The 13,260-nt window shown below is 42.1% G+C and overlaps 2 protein-coding genes across 3 annotated transcripts in view; both read left to right on the plus strand.

Annotated features, from left to right (window-relative positions):
- LOC106812271 overlaps positions 1-7,592 on the plus strand; it is a 24,962-nt gene extending 17,370 nt beyond the window's left edge. For both annotated transcript variants that reach the window (XM_014816103.1, XM_014816102.1), the window contains exons 9-11: positions 5,777-5,857; positions 6,609-6,774; positions 7,233-7,592. In XM_014816103.1, the coding sequence (XP_014671589.1) occupies positions 5,777-5,857; positions 6,609-6,774; positions 7,233-7,444 (459 nt within the window). In that variant the 3' untranslated portion in view covers positions 7,445-7,592. The remainder of the gene's footprint in view (positions 1-5,776; positions 5,858-6,608; positions 6,775-7,232) is intronic.
- A 2,419-nt stretch (positions 7,593-10,011) lies between these two features.
- Positions 10,012-13,260, plus strand: part of LOC106812262 (E3 ubiquitin-protein ligase TTC3-like) — an 8,835-nt gene continuing 5,586 nt past the window's right edge. Inside the window, exon 1 of the mRNA XM_014816091.1 lies at positions 10,012-10,033. The gene's annotated coding sequence lies outside the window, so the exon portion shown is untranslated. The remainder of the gene's footprint in view (positions 10,034-13,260) is intronic.

Below are 13,260 nucleotides of genomic sequence, written 5' to 3' on the forward strand. Positions count from 1 at the left end.
AGAGAAGAGAATTAATCTGTCAGGAACCCTGAGGTACTATACTTGGTGCTACGATATGATATGTTATCCTTGCTATAGCAATGTATTTACATGAGCACGGCACAGTCGCATGTTGGCACCGAAATAAAAGTGGCACTCGAATCCAAATAATCGGACGTCTTATTTCTTCAACTTGAACCTATACACACCCATACAACTGGGCAAAATTGTCAGAAACATCATGTAGCTTCTGTTTCACTGACATTGTTGAATGCCTCCATTCAGTAAAACCCCAATTCTTTGCAAAATCATGATGGATTTCTTTAAAACATACTAAAATTTATAACACTTTATCTACTAAAATGGTGGAAAATACAGCGGGTGTGTCAATGCGTTAATTGTCACCTCTTATGTATAAACTCCTTTGGAAAAATGGTGTGTGTTTGTCTGTTACAATGCGGCTGGGAAATTTCTTTGGCTTTTAATAACCACGCTTTCTTGCAGGTCTCAGATAATGTTTTAGGACCAGGAACAAGTGTGTGCAAATGGCTTTATGTTTTGTGCTGAAAAGGAGTGCTAGTTTTTTTGTAAGTTTCCCATTGATTATTCCAGTATTATTCTAAGGGCTTTTCCTACAAGTGTTTGCTTTAACATAGGAATTCAGGAAGAATAATAGCCGCCGTTCACACGGAGCAATACATTCGGTATTTAGCATTCACACTAGGCAAAAATGCGCGGTCCAACAATACTGAATCTAAAAAGATGCCGTATTTGTTTAAATACGCGGCTTCCCAGATGCGAATTACTTCTCGTGGCTTGAGAATTTCGAATCTCTTGGACGGGCGTATTTCTCTTCGTCCTGAACGCAACTGAACGCAAATACACCATTTCTGAAGCCGCGTATTTAATAGACTGGTCTGCGCGCGACAGTTCGCATTCACGTTACACTGACAGCCGTGGAACTGTCGAGTGCGGACTATAGTCTACGTATTCCTGTCGTCGTCGTTGCTGTGGCATTGATTGTTAAATGTCGCGATTGTTCGCTTGCGGCATTGTTTTTTTTCAACTCGCAGTCTCGCAGTATAAAATACGGCATTTCTGAAGCGCGAAACAGCGTGTGAACGCTCGGTAGAGTGAAGGCCAACTCAGAGTGACAGGTCGCCTTACGTCCTAGTTGCCGGACAAAATTTGAAGATCGTACATCAAAAACCAGCCAGATCGCAGATAAAACATCGGCGACTAAATCGACATGAGTATTCTCTACAATCCGAAAATACGGTCGCCGACGCGATGCGCAGAAATAGAAACGGTTTTTATTTCTACGCGGCAGTGCGGCGACAATCGTGAGTGCAGCCAATCACCGCTACCGTGTCGAGTCACATGATTATCATAAGTACACGGTTGATTAACAAAAATGGCAGCCTACACGCAGTTTATCAAGGAGGGATTATTGCACAAACCCTTTCTCAATATATATTAAGTTTTCGTATACACACAGCAATTTTTTAAAATATTTTTCTGCACATGATTATAACGATTTTCAAAATTTGAGGATAGATTTACGAAGTTACCTTGATGACATGTGATGTTTACATTGTAGCGCCGTTTTTGTTGGTCATGTGTACTGGCTCGTTTTATGTAGACTGGTCCCGGCATCAAGCTTGCTCTGTTTCTGCTAAATAACTGCTTGTGCTAGTACAAATAATGGGCCGCGAACGCCGTCTTAGTTTCCTGCAGAACGCTATGATCTGATCGGCGATTAGTCACGCGTTAAGTCAGCTTCAAGTCGACATGAGTGTGTTGCTACGCTGCTAATCGGCGATAAAGTGGTTGCAGATAGTCAAATGCGTAGGGCGACCTGAAGCGCAAGCGGCTTAAGTCCGCGAATTTGTCGTCAGATCGGTAGCTCGCAAATACCGAATTTTCATAAATACGGAGTCTGCGTGTGAACGCAGGTAATAGCAATGGCTGCATCTTTTTACCTTCAGAGGGATGATTCATTTTTGCTCGTGGAGCTTATTGAAGGCTGGCTCCAACAATAACCAGTGAGATGAAAACAACATTACCAATGTCTCTGGAGAGATTGATGGAAAATTATATCATGGGTACATGTTGAAGAAATTGGGTAAGTCTGTGTCTTTAGTGTATGTGTACATGCCTGCTGAATCAATACTTTGCATTAAAGACGCCTGCCGAAAGCAAAAAAATAATGGCTGTACACATAGTAATATATAGCTTTGTTATTTTTCACTATATGCATCAATAAAAAAAATTATACAGGCGCTCTAAAACTTATTTTGTAATAGAACTAGCCGAAAAAGCGGCAAGCTCTCGTGACATCACGCGGATGACTGAGATTTGGCAACTATTCTCGAAATACGAGTCAGGCTCATGGTAACATTGTGCAGTAAACCGTTTCATATTTAACTGAGAAAAATGAAAAAAACTGCTTAAAAATCAAGGCAGTGTGTTAGAATTGAATCAATTATTCCGTGTTGTAATAATTAAGAACACAGGAGAATATCCATTTATACATCGCGCTACTATTGCAGAAACCGAAACGGAGAAATCAGCGTTTTCTATTTTTCACAATGATCGACCGCTACTGTTTGCAAAATGGTTGAACGTAGTGTAAAACATACTACTGTTAGTATCAGGGTTCTCCCAGGATGAAATTGAAAGCAGGGGAGGGGAGGGGAGGGATAGGGGGGAAGGGAGGGAAGGGGAAACTTGGGGGTCCGGGGCGTGTTTTTTTACCGTACCACTAATTAATGCGTAAAATCGCCACACACCATAGACGGTATTTTGGGTTCTTGTATATATAGAGTAGCCGAGTCGGTGCATAGTTATTGTTGGGTGCGTAGCAGGTAACTGTTTGAACTTGTGTGATGGGCTGCAGTGCATGCGTGGTACGGGTGGAATGGAATCTTTGACGATCGATTCCTCGCTGTCCAACTTTTATTGTGGTGGAATTTAATCGGGGCGGAGGTAATTTAACGGGGCGCAACGATTGAAACAGGGGGCAGTTTCCCAAACGGGGCCGCACGCCCCGTGCCAACGTAGCGGAGAAACCTGGTACTTACTGTGACATATCATACTAACTGACACCACTAAATTGGTAAAATGTTCAATGCACCTTGAGAAATTACGAGGTTACCAACGCAATTTCATGCAAAACGCACGGAACACCCGCGCCATTGCCTGACGTCACTAAGCTATATATCAACAAACGTGCGCCTAATGTAAGGTGTGTAGTGACGGTGAAGAACTATTTTGGGCAGCGTGGATAGTTTAACCTATCACTGGCAAGATAACATCTGTAGAAGGGTTGATGTGAATGATCTGGCCTTAGTGAATATCATGAAAATCTGGTTGTATCTATGTCTCTGATGTCACAGTGACGTCCAGCCGCAGCTCACTAACACCGTGTGCCGGAATAATCAATACGCTCTGAAAGTTCACATGTATCGTTATATGGAGAAATGAGCATGTACATGCGGTGGCACATAGTGTTAGCCATCGAATAAAGTTGAAAATGGAAAATCGGTAAATTTTGCTAAACCTTGAGAGTAACCTTAACTTAATGTGGCGTGTCTTGATATGATGGGAGATGACGGAGGGGTGGGACAAGGGTTAGGTGCGTTCAAATCAACGTATGTGTCTTCACATCACACATTTGACGGCTTGCAGGCGACAGACTGCGTGGTTATTCCGCCGGAGCTAAGCCCCCTTCAGTCTGTCACTGCTGTGATGGTTACTGCTGTGTCACTTCTGCAGCTACATGATAGAATCTTGTGTGACTCCAAACGTCCTTTTAGAATATGAGAAAGCAGATGATCGGCGTACCCAGGTGATTAGCAAATTGACCTATCCATCTGGGTGAGATAAGCATGCTCCAGTTTGATATTGCGCTAGGTCAGCCTGGACTGTAGTTTATACATATTTTTCTCGTGTGCATGCCAATTGTCCGACTTTGTGGCAACTCTTCTCCCAGGCATTGTCTTTAAACAGCATCCTGTCACAACACTGATCATGTTAGATCTGCCTGTCAGTCACACCCAGACAAATGGGTCAGTTTAATTATTATGACGTGGTCCTTTTTTACATGGTGCTGAAATGCATTCATTGTTTTGTACTGTCAGCAAGTTCATAGATCATTTGAGAAAATATGTCATGATATACTGAATATGTCATATCAAATGACTAGAACATATAATATAAAAATTAGAGTGTAGTATTAGGGAGTACAAAATGACCAAGTGTTTGCATGATGTGTGTGTTTTGTGTGGCTTATCATAGGCATAGTCTATTTGATGTGTTTATACTTGTCTACGTTTATTGAATACATAGAGCTGTCATCTTGTGGTATTTACTGCTTGTCTGTTAATGTTGCACCAGGACAGTAGAGGATTCAAAGATTGGCAACAACGCATTTTTAAAGAAGATTATTCAAAGGCAGCTACATCGCTATACAGATGCCATCGAGATAAATCCATTCAATCACATCGTTTACGGAAATCGGCACACAGGTAAACTGCTAAATGTAGCTTTTAGGGAACATGCAACCAGCAAGTTGGTGTTGTGTGTAATTGTTTAAAAGGTTCCATCTGAATGTACTAAGGCAGTGGTTCCCAAACGGTGCGGGCATGTCACAGGTGGTGTGCAGCGCAAGAGGATGGCAAGTGGGTGAAAGTTTCAAAGACAAACAAAGAAACATTTCAAAAATTCATGTGCCAAAAATAAATATGAAGGTCATTTTCTCATTTGATTTATTTTGTTACATGTGATATAATATGGTAAATATATATGTATAGAATTAGAAACTGGTCGAATTTTCTAGATTTCATGCCATCTCCCTTTGTATTCAGTGCAGTGTTAAATAGTATCGTGTGTTATTTTTGCACTTATTTGTAAGATTTATTATACTTTCTGGATGTCACATGATCATATAAAGTATGTTGTGCCTCTATGTTATGAATCAAGCACTGCTAGGAGTTGTTTTTGTTTTTTGAATGTAATTCTCATCAGGGAAAATTTAGTGTGCTGCGAGCGAATTTATATTCCAAAAGTGCGGCCCAGATAAAAAAGTTTGGAACCACTGTACTAAGGCGTGTTTTTGTATCTTTACGGTCATCTCATCCCTTTCCTACTGAAGTGCTATAAACTTTCCGGCATGTAAGAAACAACTTATAACATGGTTTGCACAGTCTCTTGAAAAGTAATTGAATTTGAGGGAGTCCTTGAAAAGTACTTGAATTTAGTAAATGTTGATTTTGTGCTGGAAAAGTCCTTGCATTTAGAAAAGAATCCTTGCCTGTAATAAACAGAAATTTTGTACCATCAATAATGTGGCAAACCTCGATTAAAATTGCGTTAAATGAACTTAAAAAGCTATAGACACGATAGACAGTTAAATGATGATCACAAATTACAGTAAGTCAGTAAAATCAGTCAGTAAATCAAGGTATGTTGTAAAAAGTGACAGTGTTTAGAAAGGGTTTATTAATGTGATCCAGGTAAGTTTTAAAGTGGCATGCAGTGATTAAGAATGGGGTTATTAAATTAATCCAGGTATGTTTTGTTCTGTGTAAGAATTCTGATAAAATGTCCTTGAATTTCCGATAAAATGTCCTTGAAAAGTCCTTGAAAAAATTTTCAGTCTTGTATGAACCATGTATGAGATGTGTAAGAAATTACTTGTAATGCATGTAAGAAATAGCCTGTGTGCTGTGTAAGTATTAGAAAGTACATGTGAGCTGTGTGGGAATTGGCTGCTTCACATTGTCATGCATTGCAGGTGTACATTGAAATGGAGAAGTACTCGAGTGCGAGATCAGACTGCTTCCGTGCAATGCTTCTGGACGAAACCTGGCCAAAGGTACTCTACACTCATGAGCAAGGTCTTCAAGCTCATGCTATCCACAGCTGTTAAAACGTCGATGTCTATTCTTTGCACTGAAAACTTTGAGGCCCAATTTTAGTGTCTTGTTTGGCACTGCAGTAGTAAGCATGTTACAGTTGCCTATATCATTCTCTGCGTTCCGTGCCAATCAACATTGCAGTGAATTTTATGCTAACAGTATTAAATGCGTATTTGACGTCCTGTTTGCGCATGTAATGCGTTTGTTTGTATGGATGTAATGCAGAGATACGGACTTACATGTGGTCTGTGTATGTTTGTACGGGTGTATTACAGAGATAGTGACTTACACGTGGTCTGTGTATGTTTGTACAGATGTATTACAGACATACTGACTTACACGTGGTCTGTGTATGTTTGTACAGATGTATTACAGAGATAAACACTTACACGTGGTCTGTGTATGTTTGTACTGGTGTATTACAGACATACTGACTTAACAGTGTCTGTGTTGTTTGTTACGGATGTATTACAGAGATAGTGACTTACACGTGTCTGTGTATGTTTGTACGGATGTATTACATAGATACTGACTTACATGTGCTCTATGTATGTTTGTACAGATGTATTACAGAGATACTGACTTACACATGATCTGTGTTTGTGCAGATGTATTACAGAGATACTGACTTACATGTGGTCTATGTATGTTTGTACAGATGTATTACAGAGATACTGACTTACACATGATCTGTGTTTGTTTGTGCAGGCATATTACAAGGATGCTGGTGCACTAGAGAAGATGGGGCGGCTGGAGTATGCGTGTGCCACACTACATGCTGCCATTAAAAACTGCTCTCCCGTTTACCCCATGGCTGATCTTAAGGAAATAAATCAGAAACTGGCTAAAGTCCAGCAAGCTTTATTAGACAAAGGTTGGTCAACTGTTGCTGTGGACTAACGTGTTATTCTGGGTACATGTTAACCGTCACTGTTAGATATATATATCTATACTGTACATCAGCTACTAGGGGTAATTAGCTGAAATTGTAGTAGTGCGTACTGCGTAGAGTGTTTTATTTTGTTAATTAATCGAAATGGTTGTGTTGAAATCTTTAGCTATTACCTATGTATTTCTCTATGGGCGTGCGTGCGGCCGGGGCAGCGAACGGGTTTTTAAAGAGGCATGTTTGCTACGATCTACTGTTTGTGCAAATCCGTACACACGCAGCTCAGCGTAGCCGACTAGCTGCAGATAACGAATATACACAACGCAAGGAGAACACACGCTCAGCGGGAACTTATCTTGTCCAGCCTGCATTTACACTGGTATGTCAATGGACTCGTAACGAACACCCGAGCGTTGTATCAAAATGACTTTTAATGTTTTCAGAGGGTCATGGAGTGCAAAGGAAGCTGCATCAAGAGCAGAAGGTGCCACTCAAGGAGCAAGAACAGCAGCAGCAGCAGCAGCAGCAGCAGCAGCAGAAACAACAGCAGCAGCAGAAACAACAAGGACAGCAGCAGCAGCAAAAACAACAAGGACAGCAGCAGCATTGCAATAGTATGAAATCAAATTTCGTTATATGCCGCGCCTGGATATAGCTGTTATACGTGAACTGCCCGGTTAATTGAAGAAACATCAGGAGGCCATTTCGAGAAACATTGCGAAGAGTTACGTCTAGCAGAAGTCAAAAACCTGGTGACGTTTACACGCTACTTCACTTTAAGTTATGACGTGAAGGAGATGCCAACCACTACGATTTATCCGTATTTTATACGAATTTCTATTCCACTTGCACCATCAAACTACGAATTTCGATGTGATCTAAAAAAAAAAAAAGAATGTCAATTATTGTCATTTTTTTTCAATTTATTGCCATTTTTGACACTCAGAATGCCTAAATTGCATCTCAGAATAAAAAAAATTTGCCGGACCCCCCTAGCAAGCCCGGGTCACGTCGTGACCCGAGCAACTACTAATTTGATAGCCAGAAACTAACGATTGCTTCAAATATGTGTTGGCATCTCTGGAGGGCTTACAATGTCGCATCTACTTGTGTTTCTTATAACATGCTGCCTGCGATTGATAGAGCTTCCATGTGCATCTGCAGCCAACATGGTGGTTAATAACATACAATATATACTTATCGACACACTAATTAATAACTGACAACAACAACAACGTCATCATTATCATCATGATCAAAAATAACCACCAGCAAAAGCACCAACAGCAACAACAACAACAAAAACGAAAACAACAACAGCTAGCAATGACAATGCGCCATGCAACGTTGTGCTTTGCACGCGAAGGTTTTGTTGCAGATAACATGAACTGTGGACTAACTTATTTTAATGTCGATTCCTTTTTTACCACTGGCTAAATGCAGTGATGACTGAAGGCTATAATACCTATAGCCACTACAATAACAGCTGCTACGCCGGTAAGGCTCATAGGGTCTATGTCCCCCAGGGTACTGCCGGAATGGACCCTGGTACTATCTAATATGGTTAGGGTTAGGGAGTAGGCGTAGGCGACTCCCTAGACTCGTTAGTGGAGTAGGCGAGGTACGGTCCGGCATATTAGATAGTACCAGGGTACGTTCGGCAGTACCCTGCGTGGGACATAGACCCTCTCAGCGCCGGTAAGCTTAACGGACTCGCTGTTATTCTACTCGTCGTGTGTAGGTGATGATTCAGTAAAGCTGCCGGCAGCAATACTCTGCAGACAGTGAGCAAGCCGTCACACCTGCCTACTGGCTGGAAACCCACACAGGCTGCACAGAAGTACAAGTGCTGTATAGAAATTGCTGGGAAATGTTGGGCTCCAGGTGAGCATTTGTTGCATGGTGGAAAGCCCGTTGGAATTTACCTATCCATCTGAGCCTAAACAACCATGGCGCACACCTTGGCGTGTTTGTTGAATAGATCTTTTAGGTTCTCTGGTAATCAAGCTCGTCTCGTTTCTACGCATGTTCAATGCACGCAGGCCTTATATTATCGACTTTGCTTCACTTTGATGCTAAGTGGTGTATTTTAAAATGTCCTTATCTTGATTGCTGATTGGCTGAGACTGCTTGTCAATTGACGCCAGTGATAGCCTAGGTATATTATATATCAGAATTTCTCGCTTACGATCCTGACTGGCTTTATTGATCTCTGCTGATTTGTTGAAACCCTTGAAACTAATCTATGTAAAAGCCAATGGTGGGGGAATGTGGAGCATTTCTAATGGCCTAGTAAGTGCGTGTACTACATGAACAATCTATTGCAGGATTTGATCGTTAGCTTACTGAGTAGATCAGATGAGCTGTCTAGAATCGTATGATTGTCCCATGCGTTGGTGCATGCTGTGCCATGTGTGCGTGTTCGTTGTGCTACCATGTCCGTCGTCGTGCGTCGGCCTGTCCGTCAACAGTTGGCCCACAAAATCTAAATGCTCGACCGTAACGCGCATTTGAAAAGAAAAAAAAAAAAAAAAAAAAAAAAAATAAAAAAAAAAAAAAAAAAATCGAGAAAAAAAAAAAAAAAAAAAATGTCGCGTAGGGGGGTAGTGTGAGAGGTAGGAGGAGGGAGGTGGCGAGAGAAGCGACCCCCCCACGCCCCTCTAATTAAACTTCGGAGATCCATGCTCATTGTTGAAATCTTTTATGTCAACGTCAATGTCAGTTCATTAACTTGTATTTGAATTGTTTATTATTGTTCTTGTTATAAGAATTAGCCATTCTAGAGATTTAGCGTGGTGTGCGGAAGATTAAGACTGATATATTTGTTCGATTCACTACGAAAGTCAACAAGAATAAGAAGACATGTGTTTTATAAGACAAATGCGTTGCGTGCGTGGCCGTGCGTGCGTGCGTGCGTACTTTGCTACTGTAACTGTGCTACTGTCATTATACAGTGTAGAGTTGTTAAATGTCATAACTTTGTAAACGCAAACTTCTTGATATGCACAAGAAGATGTTCTGTTGTCACAGTCTGTTATGCGCCGGTGCTTGGCGTGAGGTCAATGGATGCTGCATTGCTAGATAGCGGTGTCGCATGCCTGCGTTCGCACTGGACTCTACAGCGTGCTACAATACGACGCCGTGGAGTTCATTCAAGTAGGGATGCAGCAGCACCCTCACTGACAGCGACGTTAGAGCCCTGGCAATGCTATGGCTCTTGCCCTCGCCCATTTCACCTCAATAGGTAACGTTTCAGCTACACGTCTGATACTTTAGTAAGCGCCTAAGCAAAAAAAGATGTTTGTCTCTGCTAACGAGCTGAAAAAAGATTGGCACACGGTAGGTAGGCAGGCCAAAAAAATTTAATCAATATTTTTTTTTGGGATTTATACAATACTTCTTTCCCTTATATCTTATAATGCACAGCCCATTATTAAGTGACTTTAAAGTTAAAATTAATGGCATCACCGCATTTTTTTTGCGATCGCCAATGAAACGTGTTTTGGGCACGCGGGGGGTGGGCGGGTTGGAAATGGACTAGGCGCGGTAAGGCTCATTCACACCTGAGCTACGCCTCATCACGATCGACCCACGCCTCCAAAAATTTGCCGAGTGTGCGTGTCAGCGGTTGGTGAGAGCGTGGCCAATATGGGCCCAGGCGGCCCAAGCCTCGAATACTTAGATGCTAATTACGTCGATACTACGATCTAAGTGACGTTTCTTACCCGATCTTTATTGACCGCTCAACAAAGCTTTCACCACGCTCAACAACCACACCCGCATTCAACGCATTGCACTGCGCCTCCACTGCCGTCTTATTGCCGACCTTATCAGATCGCAAATTGCTCACCCGCGCCTCAACCTGGGCCAGTCAAGCTCTAGTGCGAACTTAATCACGCTTCTAGGCAGGGCGCGCCACTGCGTCTGGCAAACGACCATATAAACACTGCCGCCGCTTTAGACATTCATCATGCGATTCTGCCGTGCGTGTTCACATCAAGATTATTTTTCTACTGATTTTAACCATAATAGTATTGCTTACAGCTTTGCCGCCAAAGGACTTTATTTCTCCTCCTCATCCTTCGTCAGCATTTGATGGAGGGCTGGCAATCAAGTAATTTCGAGTGTCTATTCTTACGAGAAACATTGTATGAGTAGTGTTGGCCCTCATCCATAGTGGACACTGCTGGCGGTGGCCAGGGTAGCACCCCAATTTATACCCCAATGTTCGCAGCGACGCGGATCTTGAGCGTAACTAACATGTTCAATGCGAATTGCCACAATGGCGCTGTCTGAGCGTGATTGGGCGTTAGTACAATCGTAGTACGAAACGGGTCGAAGCTTGCTAGAAGCACGCCACCATTGGTCATAGTGAGAACGTGGTCAGGTCGCAGAGACATCTCCATGCGACGGAGTAACAGCCTGATGAAAACGTTATTGACATTGTGCTGCAGACGGGGCGACAATTTTCACGCACCCGACACGATCATAAGTTTCTACTACGCTCGGAGTTACGTGGGTACTATGCCCTTCCACGTCTCTAATACGCCCGCCACTGCGTTGTCTTTCCGCACGCACGCAACCCACGATTGTTTTTTAACATGTTCAAGTTTGGCTACGGCCTCTCCACGCTCATCGGTGACTGCCACCGCGCTTCGATCGCCGATCCGCAGTACGTCCATATACGTTCATACTGCGTTCTAGTGCACGTTTCACCACGCTGTTAGAGCGTAGTATCGAGCGTAGTGAGATCTGGGCCCTGGTGAATGGGGGTATTAGCGGAAACAAACAGTCTTTTTTAGCTAGAACATTGAGTATGGCCTTCTGCTAGAAGCTGGCGCTGAGAATCTTCCATGAATCCGCAGGTTTGGTATATTTGGATTTATTACCTGAGATCATGCAAAATTTTATCCATCAGAAATCATTTGTGTGTACGTTAGTGTGCTGTGCTGGGTTTAGGCTAGTTCATAGGAGAATGTAACTGTAACCTGAATGGGTAATGTTTTTGCGTTAGCGCTCAGTTTGCATCAAAGTCAAGGTTTGCACAGTTCTTGCAGTTGTCCTAGTAAGTCTAAAAGGGGGGAAAAAAAAGCCCATGCGCCAATCGGCTATAATTGATCCTGAAAGTGTTTTGCCGTAGAATGTTCTGAAAATGCAGACATGTTCTGTCTGAAGAGAAATAAATTGCTCTATATGCAGCTGAAGCATTTAGACATTAATGCTGAGATTTTTTTAAATAGACAGGGTTCTCTGTTGTGTACGTATCGTTTCAATGCTATAAACTGTCTCAGTAGGATTCTAAAAAATAAACATTAGACGCAGGGTGGCGAAATTAACAGGCGAGGTCGGCAATCAAATACTCCCTGATTTTACTGGCGCGACTCCCTTGAAGACTGTGACTCCCTGAAAAATTCTGTGATACTAACTAGTTCGTCCGGAGCAACGGCCTTAGCAGATATTACCGTATTTTTCCAGCTACATAGTCCAAGAAAATATTGGCTGACGTGCAAACCTGCGATGAATCTTCAAAATTAAGCACATTCGCTTATTGTTAAAATCTTTAATTTTTGAACCTCAGACTGCGGACCTGTTTTTGAGGGTAGGGAGTCGTTGGACTCCCTTGTTCAAAAGATCATTTCTACCCCTGTAGACATGTGTTTGTTTGTTCGATAGACGGCTGTTCACCAGTATTGCTCACTCGAGGCAAACACAGAGTTGTCCTTATGAACAAGGGCCTCTTCTATTAGGGGTGGCGCTGTAACAGAGGTTGTGACCGTTGATGTTTTACGTGTGAATTGTAGATTCAAAGATGGCGCTCAAACTTTGATGCCGAGGTCTGCAGGCAGACCTTTCCACTCATTTACGGGTTCGTACATTGGCCTGGCACTCGGCGAGCTTATCACTTGAAACACAACCCGAAACCTGAATGTAACCAAGATAAAAAAATCTTCCCGGTTTTTTGCTACGAAAAACTCTCCATGATCGCTTGATTGTCGAGAGGATTTACAGTCTGCGAGAACCTTGTAAAATCTCATTTCAATATCTCGTACTACAAGTTTTTTGCTTGGCGCTAGATTACTCGGGATTTATTCGCAATAAAAATGGTGGTTTAAATTTCACAATTTGAAGGCATATATTTATCTTATTTTTATATCTCTTTTTTTGTTTAGGTTGTGCTATTATTTGGGATGACATCCCTTTCATCTAACTTTTTTTATTCCGTATTTTCAACTTTCAAGACAACAAATGCGGCAAACGGGATTTAATATTTCAACAACATAATAATGGGTACGTAACAGTTATTACCCAGATAAAATCGCATACTGCTACCCTGGGATAATCATCAAAATGTTTATAGCCTGTCATTTCATACTTGCTGTCGCCGTACTGTAATGAGCAGAGGTAAACTTCGATGACTAACGCACGAAGGGTCGTTGTCGTTAATGGCGTATAATATGTACCCGAGGGTAA

Source organism: Priapulus caudatus, unplaced genomic scaffold, assembly GCF_000485595.1.
Source record: "Priapulus caudatus unplaced genomic scaffold, Priapulus_caudatus-5.0.1 Scaffold628, whole genome shotgun sequence".
Taxonomy (NCBI): Eukaryota; Metazoa; Priapulida; class Priapulimorpha; order Priapulimorphida; family Priapulidae; genus Priapulus; species Priapulus caudatus.